General features: G+C 28.3%; 2 protein-coding genes across 2 annotated transcripts in view; one reads left to right on the top strand and one right to left on the bottom strand.

Annotated features, from left to right (window-relative positions):
- The window catches only part of ChLD3 (Chitin and LDLR binding deacetylase 3), a 7,657-nt gene extending 891 nt beyond the window's left edge, over nucleotides 1–6,766 (top strand). The window contains exons 2-10 of the mRNA XM_018522567.1: nucleotides 1,591–1,725; nucleotides 2,681–2,785; nucleotides 3,426–3,569; nucleotides 4,418–4,600; nucleotides 4,819–4,957; nucleotides 5,076–5,197; nucleotides 5,379–5,608; nucleotides 5,973–6,143; nucleotides 6,471–6,766. Coding sequence (XP_018378069.1) covers nucleotides 1,591–1,725; nucleotides 2,681–2,785; nucleotides 3,426–3,569; nucleotides 4,418–4,600; nucleotides 4,819–4,957; nucleotides 5,076–5,197; nucleotides 5,379–5,608; nucleotides 5,973–6,143; nucleotides 6,471–6,749 — 1,508 coding nt within the window. The 3' untranslated portion in view covers nucleotides 6,750–6,766. The remainder of the gene's footprint in view (nucleotides 1–1,590; nucleotides 1,726–2,680; nucleotides 2,786–3,425; nucleotides 3,570–4,417; nucleotides 4,601–4,818; nucleotides 4,958–5,075; nucleotides 5,198–5,378; nucleotides 5,609–5,972; nucleotides 6,144–6,470) is intronic.
- Nucleotides 6,767–6,921: 155 nt separating this feature from the next.
- On the bottom strand, nucleotides 6,922–8,047 carry LSm7 (U6 snRNA-associated Sm-like protein LSm7). Its single transcript, XM_018522566.1, has 4 exons — nucleotides 7,871–8,047; nucleotides 7,778–7,789; nucleotides 7,532–7,709; nucleotides 6,922–7,190 (listed from the first exon to the last, which is right to left on the bottom strand). Exons 1-4 carry the CDS (start codon nucleotides 7,874–7,876, stop codon nucleotides 7,051–7,053), a joined length of 336 nt encoding a protein of 111 aa, XP_018378068.1. The 5' UTR covers nucleotides 7,877–8,047; the 3' UTR covers nucleotides 6,922–7,050.
- Nucleotides 8,048–12,393: the final 4,346 nt, after the last annotated feature.

Consider the following 12,393-nt stretch of genomic DNA (forward strand, 5'->3'; position numbering starts at 1 on the left):
CTATTGCCTGTATTACATATTTCATGATTTTATTAATTGTTCTAATTAAAGAAGTCTGTAAAAACTTATTAATTTTTTCGTTAATTTGTGATTTATCATCATTGATTTAAATATCGGATAATTATAAAGTCATATAAATTAATACATTACGGTCAGAGTTTGCATTAGTTTACTTGAATATACGTGATTTTAGGATAAAACTAAAGAAGCAAAGTGTAAAAAGATATATGTGAAAATGTTTTACTTAAATAAATAAGAACGTAAAATAAATACTTAGATTTAGAACGTTTAGAACTTTTGAATAAAAGAGAAAGAGAAAGAGAGAGAGAGAGAGAGAGAGAGAGAGAGAGAGAGAGAGAGAGCGGGCAAAAATAACTAAACTCCTTTTTTCATTTATGTTAGTGGGATAAAAAAATAATGTAATGTATTTCTGTACAAAAAAGGAAACATTGGAACATAAAATAGTTTTTGACAATAATATCCTTATTTAGTTTAAAAAATTGTTTTTTTTTAATTAGAGAATATTCCTAGATAACATACATTGTACATAAGATATCTAAAAGATATTTTTTAGATATCTTATACAACGTGCATGTTGTCTGGATTATAGCTAAAGAATATATAGTTGAAATATTTCATTTTATCTCCAAAAAAGTTTTTACTCTTATTTATTAAAAAATAACAACATTGTATCAATGATGTGCTATATTTACGAAGTAAAGCATAACGGAACAAAAATAAAAGATAAAATTATAGATTTGGAATTTTGCTTTGAACAATAATACATGCCGCAAGTTTTATTTCCGTTTTTGCATTCGGGTGAAAACGATGGCGCTAATCGCAGAGATTTCTCTTCGAACAAGTGTAGTACATCACACGCTACAGATATCTGTTTCTGAACAACCAAACGGAACGTGAAAGTACAGTACGTCTCAAGATAATCTCATAACTGTGAGACATTGAAATCATTTCGATCTTTGATAAAAGAAAGAAATATCAGTCTTCTTAAAAACGATCTTTTTTTATTCATTTAAAAAAGTAAATCCTTTTTCCATAAACTTATTTTTGCTGCACCATAGATTTCTTTTAATTACAGAAATGTTTGCTCCCAGTCTAAAAATCTCAAAATAATTATTTCTTAAAATGATGATTTTTATTTTTCATCTCAATTTTATCTTATTTTAAAATATTTAATTTAAAAATCTACTAAGAGTTAAAATTTTTATTTAAGAGAAAAAGAAAAACTATATCTTTAATTGTTGCCAAAAGAAACCAAAGAGTACAAACTACAGGTTACAAATAATTAAAATGATAAACTATATATATTGCCGTAATAAAATTATTACTAAAAATAAACTAATTTCGCGATTGATACTTTTTCAGGTGTATCATTAGTATCATTAATTTCGCGCATGCGTACATATACGGCTGATAAAGTACTTTGAGTGAAAGTTCTAACGTGCACTTTGTAATAATTTTGTTATTACTTATAATTAATTTGTACGAAAAGGACTTATTGATTTTTTAAAATCTGAAAACAAGGAAAATGTGGGTCACACGACTTACACCTCTACATCGTGATATTTTCAGCGAATATCGTGACGGAGAAAGGAAAATCCGGAGAAGTTCCTTGTATAGACGACAACAAGTTCTATCGTAATCCTAAGGCACCATCGCACAACATCTGGTCACCTACAGAATGTGCTAAATATTTTCTCTGCTTAGGTAATTACAGATCACATAAAAGAAGAAAATTCATTTAAACTATCGATTAAGTTTTGTCTATAATCAGAATAAGAGAGGAAAAACGATTGTGCTTTTACAAATTAATTTCGCCGATAAATAGATTTAAAGGACATAATAAAACGTTTGGAGATATCTGATCTTATATTTCTGTGCGAGTTTACATAAAAATTGCAAAACCAAGACGTTCTTAATGTACAACCCTGATGAAAATAAAAATCGGAGCGTAAGTCGAACGTAATGGGAGAGTAACAGAAGCGTAAACGAAACTTCAAGGAAGCGAAAATTGAAACAACAAAATGTAAAAGAAGCGTAAATGCTTTTTTTATATTTCATTGTTCCAATTTTCGCCTTCTAGAAGTTTCGTTCACGCTTCTATTACTCTTCCATTATATCCGATTTATCCTCCGAATTTTATTTTCATCAGGGAAAGAAAAGAGTATTACTGTCATTATTCATTGTAAAGATAAGTATTTGAATTAAGTTTTATTTTTTATATACGTATTTTTGATAAAAGACTTATGAAAACAATATTTGTAATTACGAATACAGTTATATAATATTAAAAAATGTTTTACATGTAAAAATATATACATACTATAATATATCCCTAATAGCACACTTTATCCGGGATACATCCCGAAGATGTCGTTAGAATATTCAAAGGACATACGGATGTCCTAAGGACGTCCCCTGGAAGTTTGTGCTGTAAGGGATACACACTATATTCTTTGTTATTATTGCTTGTTCTTTTACGTGAATATTTTCACAATTATTTTTATGCTAAAAAATGTCTTGTTATTGATAATTATTCCTACTTATATTATTTATTGTATTTTTATTATTCTTCGTGATTTATCATAAAAATTCCATATAACATTATATAAAATTTAGAGAAAATTTAATTTACATATGTTATTGTTAAATAATATTTCAGATAACGAAGTATTTGAATTCAAATGCTCGCAAGGACTTCTTTTCGATGTTTCCAGGCAGATCTGTGATTTCAAGACAAACGTCAATAATTGCGATGTAACTTCAGGTATATTTTAGATTTATGTTAAATCTATATATGTATATTATATATGTTCTGAAACATGCGAACGAAAGGCTGACAAGCCCTACGACTACAAACACCGGCAAACTTTATGCCGATTTCTACTCTTAAGAAAGCGATCGAATGTTATACACGCAATACTTTCACCCGGAAAATCATACAATAGCGACAAGTGTTAATCATTTCTTTGTTTTTGGACATTAAATCTCTCATTGGTTCTAATTTGGAACATACGTATTGTTAGTATACTCTTAAATTATGTAATATACATGTCTAAATATTTACTGTAAATAACTATTGCAGCCAATGAATGTGAAGTTGATGAATGTTTTAACTTTTATTTCAAATAAAATATACACAACGAACATACGTAATTCTTGTTTTAATTTTTTAGTAAAATTAAAACTCTTTTTGGAAAGATTCATACAATCTTTACGATGTCTTTGTAGTTTAAAGAAATATAACAAATAACAAAAAGCCTTTCAGAGTCAATATAAGTTGTTAAGAATAAATTGTTAACAAGTTGATTTATTCATTAAAGTCTAATTCGAATTTTTTTATTTGTTTAAAGAATATAATTACTATATACCGAATGGTGATGTGAAGTTTTCAAAGTTTCTCGTAGATGCTCAACCAGCAAAGCCATTACTTAAGAATGGCGAATGTGATGAGGAAAGTTTGGCTTGCGGAGATGGCACGTGTCTTCCTGCTCTTTATTTTTGCGACGGGAGCGTCGATTGTCTCGATGGCTCCGATGAAGGCTGGTGTGGTAAGAAATGCGAACAATACGCAAACACATATATTAATCTCTTCATATTTGTATACTAACAGAATTCCTTACTGAGCGTGCAATTATTTCAGCGAGCAGGTTTTTCGATTAATGTTTTTTTACTTGTAGACAATTTTGTTGCAATAAAAACTCGATATTATAATAAAATTAAATATTCAAATATAAAATTAATATGAAATGATATAATCCGGGATATATCCCGGATAAAGTATGTTATTATAGGGATATATGAAAAAGATTTAATTTTTTATAATTTTCCAAATTAGAGCAGAATCTTCGAGATGAATTTTTTTTATTTATAGATAGTTTTGTTGCGATAAACATTCGATATTACGGTAAAATTAAATATTCAGAGATATAGCAAATTTAAAATTAATACAAAACGATTGAAAGAAAAAGTTCGTAATATCCCAAATTACATTATTTCATAAAATATTTTGCATTTTTGAAATATTTTTGTTTATGATAAATCACAAATTAACGAAAAAACTAATAAGTTTTTACAGACTCCTTTAATTAGAACAATTAATAAAATCATGAAATATGTAATACAGGCAATAGGAATCGACGCTGGTTATCAATTCGCGCAATTTTTCTTAATACTGAAAATGTAAACCTTAACTTTGAACAAAGTTACTTTTGTTCATAACGTTGAACAAAGTTACCAGCGTCGACTCCTGTTGTCTGTATTACATATTTCATGATTTTATTAATTTTTGTTTATCAATTAGAAAATATGAAAAATGACACTTTTGTTTTTTTTATCACATTATGAAAATAAAATATTTATAATGCACATCGTTAATACAAATATTAATCTGTTTTAGACATGCGACATGATATAAATGCCGCACCAGTTTGTGACGCAGAAAAATGTCAATTACCAAATTGTTGGTGTTCTGAGGAAGGGACTCGAATTCCAGGAAATCTTACTGCACACGCAATTCCACAAATGATAACAATTACTTTTAATGACGCTGTAAATGCAGAAAATTTTGAACTTTACTCAAGTAAGTTAATAAAAAATTACTGTCGTCAATTGAATTAACAAATCTATAACTTTTATCTTTTTTTTTTTTATTTAAAAGATCGGATAAATCTACAATGACCTAAATCAACTGCAGAATTGTTCGCGAATAATTACATTAACATATTAATGCTAATTTTTTCCTTGTCCCAATGATATTAAGGATTTCTCAGAGAAAATTATCATTCCGATTATTTACAGAAATTTTTACGGATGAAAGAAAAAATCCTAATGGCTGCCCTATAAAAGGTACTTTCTATATTAGTCATCAATATACAAATTACAGAGATGTGCAATACTTGTGGAATACCGGTCACGAAATAGCCGCACATTCTGTCACGTAAGAGTATTTTATATTTCAAATATAAAAAAGAGGAATTGTAATAAAATCATTATATATATAAAGCATCATTTGATTCAATACAATACTTTAAAAAATGAATCAATTTATTTACTAGACATCGTGGACCAGAAGAATGGTGGTCAAAGAATGCGACGATTGAAGATTGGTTCGACGAGATGGTCGGAATAGCAAACATCATCAAGAAATATGCAGCGGTTCGTATCGGAGAAATCAGAGGTAGAAATCTTATTTTCAGTTTTAAAATTATATTGGAAAGCTTATTTATAGAATTATCATGCGTAATATAAACTTAAATTATATAATTTGATTGTAACAAATATCGCATGGGTCTTTCCAATGTAATTTTGTTAAAACAATTTGAGTATTTATTATAAAGTAATATATGTATGTGTCGTAGGGGTAAGGGCGCCTTTTCTACAGGTCGGATGGAATCGCCAGTTTCTGATGATGTCTGAGTTTGGCTACGTTTATGATTCCTCAATTGTTGCACCTTTCTCCGACCCACCCTTTTGGCCCTACACACTTGATTACAGGCCGCCGCATCCATGCGTCCGTGCAGGTCAACTTTGTCCTACTCGTTCTTATCCGAGTATCTGGGAACTACCTTTAAATCAACTTTTGACAAATGTATGAATCACGTGCAACTGAAAAAATTGATAGTACCAAATAAAAATAAAAAGTTGAGACCACTTCAATCTAAGATTATTAATTGTAGGACATTGTGATGAATAACAATATAAAATTTAATCTTCCTACATGGCGAAAGATCGAATGATTGAAAAGTTCTTATAATTAATTTTATGGAATTTTCTTTTCATGCTAGTATCTGTTTATTAAATTTAATTTATATTTTTCACAATGAAAGCGATCTAAAAAATTGAAATAGAGAATCTTTTTTTCGAACTTTCGTCCATGACGATTACTATGGTCTCTATTTTGGATCTCTTTTTTGTCTTTGTTGTATAGAACTATTTGTTGCATTTTTGTTCAGGATTATATGTGCAGTACTGTAGATTCATGCCCCTCTGACTTATCTGGCGAAGACGTTTATAACATACTCACGCTGAACTTTAAAAGACATTATCTTACCAATCGGGCACCTTTCGGCCTACATTTTCATGCATCATGGTTTCAAAATCCAATGTATTTTTATGCATTTAATGTAAGTAAAACTTTCAATATTACTATTAAAATCAATGATGATTATTATTAACTAATACAAAGGAAATTATTTAAAATTATATTTATTATCTACTATTACTTCCGTTATTTATTCTAACATTTTTAAAAGAATAGCTACTGTTGGTATTTATGATATATATCAATTTCTATGAATTTATTAATTTAACCAATTTATAATACTAAAATTAATAAAACTAAAAAAGTGCAATATACTCAAATTTATTATAACTTCCGTTTACAGATTTTTCTAATTTGATAAATTTTATTTCTATTTAATTTGTAAAAATTTATTTTTATATTTAATTAGAAATTCATCGACGATCTACTTCGATTGGACGATGTATTTTTCGTTACAAATCATCAGATAGTGGAATGGATACGTAGACCAACACCTCTGAATGAAATTGAGAAGTTTACACCATGGCAATGCACGAAACGACATTTTGAACCATACGAGATGGCTTGTGACTTGCCAAATAGTTGCAAATTACCTAGTAAAGTGCTTAAATCATATAGGTATTTACATACATGCTTCGAATGTCCAAAACAATATCCATGGTTAAGAAACGAATTCGGAATTGAGTAAAAATGGTAGAAGCAACTTATATATAGAACTTATTATTCTATATAAGTTGCTTGTATATCATAAAGAGTTCACATAGTACCTTATTTAGATGTGCAATCGTATTATTTATTGTAAACATAGATATAAAAACGTTTACCTTTGTAAGAAAATGGCATTTATTTCCTATATATGTAAGCTTCCTCAATTAATAATGCAAAATAAATTATATTTTTATTTAAAAAATAGAAATAGTAATCAATATAAGGATTAAGATAAGTTTCCTTTGTAAGATGTAACATATATTGGTAAAAATCTTGTTTGTTTATCCTTCTTGTTGTATGAACGGATTCTGAATAGACTCCATTCCGTCTACAGGACAGATAAGCACTACAGATGTTCCTCTGCACACTACCAAACCCAGCATACGAGTGTCTTGATTTAATTTGTAGGGATCATCAGGATCTGTATAATTAAGAGAATTGTTTGAGTTACAATATTTATTAAAAATTTATCAAATATGATACATAATTACAATGTACAATTAGATTTTTAAATAAGCAATAGTAAATATAAGATTTCACTATTTTATGGCCAAATATTGATACTTTTATATAAAATCACTTTTTACATTTTTAAAAATAAAATATATAAGCTACTAAAAAGCACTCCTATTAATATGAAAACACATATATCACATATTTATTAATACTTTTGTCAAAATACGTATACATATATATATATATATACTATAATCGTCCTTGTAATCAATTAAATGAAATAATGTTATTAATCATCACACATACCTCTAAGATATTCCTTTGTATTGTCAAGTACTAGGTTGAGTAAAGGATCATAACCTTTAAGGATACCTTCAGCTTCTCTGCCACCGGCAAATTTTACCCTTATATTCTTCTCGAGATACTTCGACAAATCAAGAATACTCTCTTTCCTCTTCTTCTCTTTGTGCTCAACATTCTGTTGCTACAAAAATATGAAAAATATGCTAAGATTTGTGAGAAATTCAGTATTAAGCACATGTGACAGTTTACCTGTTTCGGCGCCTGTAAAGAAAAGCGAGGTTAATTCGAGGGTAATTTTTAAATGAGGTTATAGAAAAGCGGAGTTGTGCAACTCATACTTACAGACATCTTTGCGATTAGCGAGGGGGAATTTAATCGGAAATGACGAACCTTTATGAGTCAATAGAAATGCGACGCTATACACACGTCGGAATAAACAATAACACAAAATCGTAGTAAATTCAGTTCCATAAATCATTCCAAATCATTCAGAAGATTCTGAATTGTCGGTCCGCAGTCCACACTCGGCCGATTATTTGATAAATCGAGTATCGACTTTTCCCGCGTTTAAAATCGATAAATTTAAATCGAGATTTCGAGGATATTTTTTATTCTTTTGGCGGAAGATTTAAATTGAAACTATTTTTACCTCTGTAGTCTACTTAATATTTTACATGGATGCGCAATTATTTCTTACGACATTTATTACTTAACATTTAATATGAACTAGGAGCTTTTAGTTGTAAGTCTACACAGAAAAACGCGAGGTAGTAAATAATAAGCTAATACAGAAAAACGTAAGACAATACGTAAATACTAAGCGAATCAGCCAATAACATTAGAGAACGTACGGCAATAACATAAACAATCCAAAAAATATTGATCTGCTTATTATTGATGTTTAAGTTTTTTTGTGCGGCATAGTCCTTTGAAGTTGAATAAGTTCGGAAGATGAACAATAGGAACACTTCGTAAAAGCTTGAATTTATTTATATCTGGCTTCATAAAAAAATACATGTCAATGCATGATGTACATGAACAATGTTAGTACAATTAAAGTGTGTGACTGCTTTTACATTATTAGAACTAAAATCTATTACATTATTGAATATATATATTTTTCAACAATTTCTATATAATTATTGGTATCTTGTACATAAAGGGAATCTTTCTTAAGGAGTAAAAGTATAGTTTACAATGCAGGTATTTTTATTATATTTTTCGTATACTAAAAATTAAACTGTGTGTGTGTGTGTGTGTGTGTGTGTGTGTGTGTGTGTGTGTGTGTGTGTGTGTGTGAACGCGTGGACGTGTACGTGTATAATTATTTTAACAAGTGACTAACTTCCACACTTGTGTTGCGAATGATTAAACAAAAGACAACATATAAATAATCCCCTACAGCACAAAGTAGCACAAAAGTTGCAGTAACACTGTTGCAACATTGCATGTTGCAGCAATATTGCAGAAATTTTACAGCGATATTGCTGCAAATTCTGTGCTGTATGGGATTAGATTAAGTTTGAAATTATATTTTCCATATTTTCGGAAATATATAAATAAGCACATTTCCACGTTTTATAATTAATCGTAACTTTGTAAAAATATTCTATTCGTATCTTATGTGTAAATATATATATGTGTATATTTGTATGAATATTATATGTATATATAATACATATTACACACACACATACACATCTAAATAATATTCGATTTACAGATCAAATTAGAAATAAATATTAATAAAATTAAGAATTTTACATAATTCAAAGTACCTATAAACAACTATAATTGTGCGCAATAATATAGTGGAGAACAAAATGCTGTCAAGTTCAGGTGTATACAGAGAGAGTATAAAATTATTTGTACAAAGTCTCTTCTTTTATGAATTTCATTACGCGTTCTTCTTTGGTAATTAGTAGTAAGTAGATCGTTGAAGAAGAAGCTGCATTTTAATTTTATTATATTGGAGTAAAATAGTATTTTTTGTTCTCGATTGTACAATAGATGACTATAGTATAATATACTGAGATTCAAAAGTATTCAGCAAATAAAATTTTAGTAAAATATGCTAGTAGTTTACCAACAAATTTCTGGTGAAAAGTTTTGTTTAAATTTTTCATATGATCTTTTAGAGTTTCTCAGTTTTATACAAATTGAAATATTTTTCAGAAGTGCTGAAAAAGCATTTATATCTTTTTTAGAATTTTTTATATACATATGTAAATTCTGAGATATTTTTTTAATTTCTCATTCTATTATTTTTAAAGTAAACTTGTAAAATCTGAAGACTTTTAAGATATTTTTTAGAAATTTTTTAAATTAAAAATATAAAAAATTCTTAAAAATATTATGAGATATATAAAAATTGTTTTCGATCAATATGATTTGAGCCGAATATTGCAGATTAACATCAATTGTATCTGTTTATGTTCTCCCAGCAAAGGCAGAACTAACTTCTGCTGGTTAATCTAATATAATCTGATAGTAGATTGCTAGCAGAAAACAAGTAAAATGCATTTTGTAATCATTAAAACCAAACATGTTATTCTATGCTTTATTTCTATCATCAATCTGCTATCATATTTTGCTAGCAAATTCTGTCGTATTTTTACTAACTTCCTACCGATAATACTTATAGCAACATTTAAAAAATCTGCTTTCGAAATATTTGGTTGCCTGAATAACCAAGTAGATGTACATGCATGTAAACTATACTTTAGTCCAGTATCTTGATTCTTATGCTTTTATTGTTTGCATTCGTATTTGTAATAATAGTAATCTCATCTGCTTGTTTAAAATTAAACAGATATCTTTCTATACTCGTTACGAGCTTTGTCTATTAATTTTTGTAGTCTATATTGTTATCTTTTGACGGAATCTGCATTGTACATGGCTCATGTATCTTGTATATATTACTTCCGCATGATTCATATTTCTATATAATTGCGCAATATTGTCCTAACTCCTTCTCTCTTTCGATCGGTTTTTTTTGGATGGAATATTATACATATATATCGATGAAACCTATGTAAATGTGACAATAAAAAATTATATATATTAATCAGACAGTTACCAAAATTTTCGTAATATCTATTCACACATCAATAAATTTCGGTGTACACGCTCTCTATATAATCAGATATCCGATAAATCGAAATTTAAAATATTTTCCAGTTTCGTAAGTAAAGCGCAAAATATTCTTCTCACTGTTATTTTATCATTTACCGTCATTATACCAACACAAATCTATCTATATTATTTCGCAAATTTGTGCGCCACCGAATAACACACATTCGTGGGAAAGCGATAAAAATTGATTTCCCATTCTGATGTAATAATATGCAATTTATAGTATCATAATTTTATATTTCATAATAAATGCAATAATGTCGCTTATCGTGAATTTGAGATGTCTATTGAAAAGAAGCAAAGCTTATTAAATACAAGGTGATAAGATGTTGTACAATTGTATCAATAACGTCAGTTGAAAATTATATCTAACTAGAAAGAGATTCAAAACTTGTTTCATTTTTCAGTAAAGCAAACTGCACATATTTATTTATCACGATATTTCAGTTTCTTAACTCTTTAGCTGCAGAAAATGTATATGTATATGTGTATATTTTACTCCATTTTTACAATCAGTTTACCATTATATGTTATATATTAGCAGATTCTATTATACTTTTGCTGGCATTCTGCCAATAAAATTTGTAATAGACATTTTATAAAATCTGTTTTTGACAGATTTGATTATTGGTTAATATTAAAAACTGCCGATTTATATATCCGTTACCTAAAAATGTGTTACATTTATACATATTATGTTATATATTTATTATTTTCTCTACGTTTTATTTATTTATTTATTTACTTCTTAAGGTTTTTCGAAAATATACTGTTGCAATAAAAGAGTGATAAATCTGTGATCTCATATTTTTAACTTTTTCTAACACCATGCACATATTAGAAAAAAGCAGCAAGTGTCTTGTATGGAGTATTTAAATTATCCACGTGATTCTACTTTTAGTAGAACCGATCGTGTTTCAGTGATCGATTTGTAGATACCGTTTCGCACACAGAGGACGGCTTTTATTTAAAACATACCGCAGCTAAAGAGTTAATGCTTAAAATCGTAAGTTCAGAGTATGACGTATAATCGAATTCTAAAATTGCAGATAAGGCCTTAGGTTATTTCATCGAAGACAGCCATATAGTTCTTTCAAATTTCTTGTGATTTTTAAGTTTTTAGTTTAAAAAGGTAGACGGCATTTATCGGTTAACAGTAATCGGAAAATCGATTAACAATATCTCATATAATAGGCATTATGTATGCCTTATCATATAAAGTAGACACATTCGGGGCGTACTTAAGGCACGTCTACATATCCGTGATTTAAAATTATGTTTAAGTTTGGCAATTGAATATCGCTAAATTTACATGTAGGTATGAAAGATTAAGCATAAAATTAAAAAAATAAGTAAGAATACATCTATGTATATATGCAACTAAGATGCACACATCGCAAACATATCTGAAAATAATTTTGTTGAACAATCAAAATAATTATGTAGAGATGCTCAAGCATGATGAAAAAATAATGCAAAAGTTTTGACATTCTAGCAATCAGTTTAAACATTTTACACAATTAATAGTTGTGTCTATAATAGCTAAATTTTTAAACATTTCTAAACCTTTTGTATGTGTATGTATGTATTATTATTTGAATATCATACATACTGTCAAAAAAGTACCGGGAATTGATCATTTAAAAACCCCGCTTAAAGGAATTGTCAAAATTCTTTTTGTCGCTAAGTTGGCATAACTGTCCTCTATACTGACGCGGAGTTTGAGTGCC

The sequence above is a fragment of the Trachymyrmex cornetzi genome, unplaced genomic scaffold (assembly GCF_001594075.2).
Source record: "Trachymyrmex cornetzi isolate Tcor2-1 unplaced genomic scaffold, Tcor1.1 scaffold1354, whole genome shotgun sequence".
In the NCBI taxonomy this organism is placed as follows: Eukaryota; Metazoa; Arthropoda; class Insecta; order Hymenoptera; family Formicidae; genus Trachymyrmex; species Trachymyrmex cornetzi.

Coding starts and splice junctions, on each gene's coding strand:
- LSm7 (XM_018522566.1), bottom strand. Junction 7,191..7,531: donor TACAAAGGAATATCTTAGAG/GTATGTGTGATG, acceptor TTAATTATACAG/ATCCTGATGATCCCTACAAA.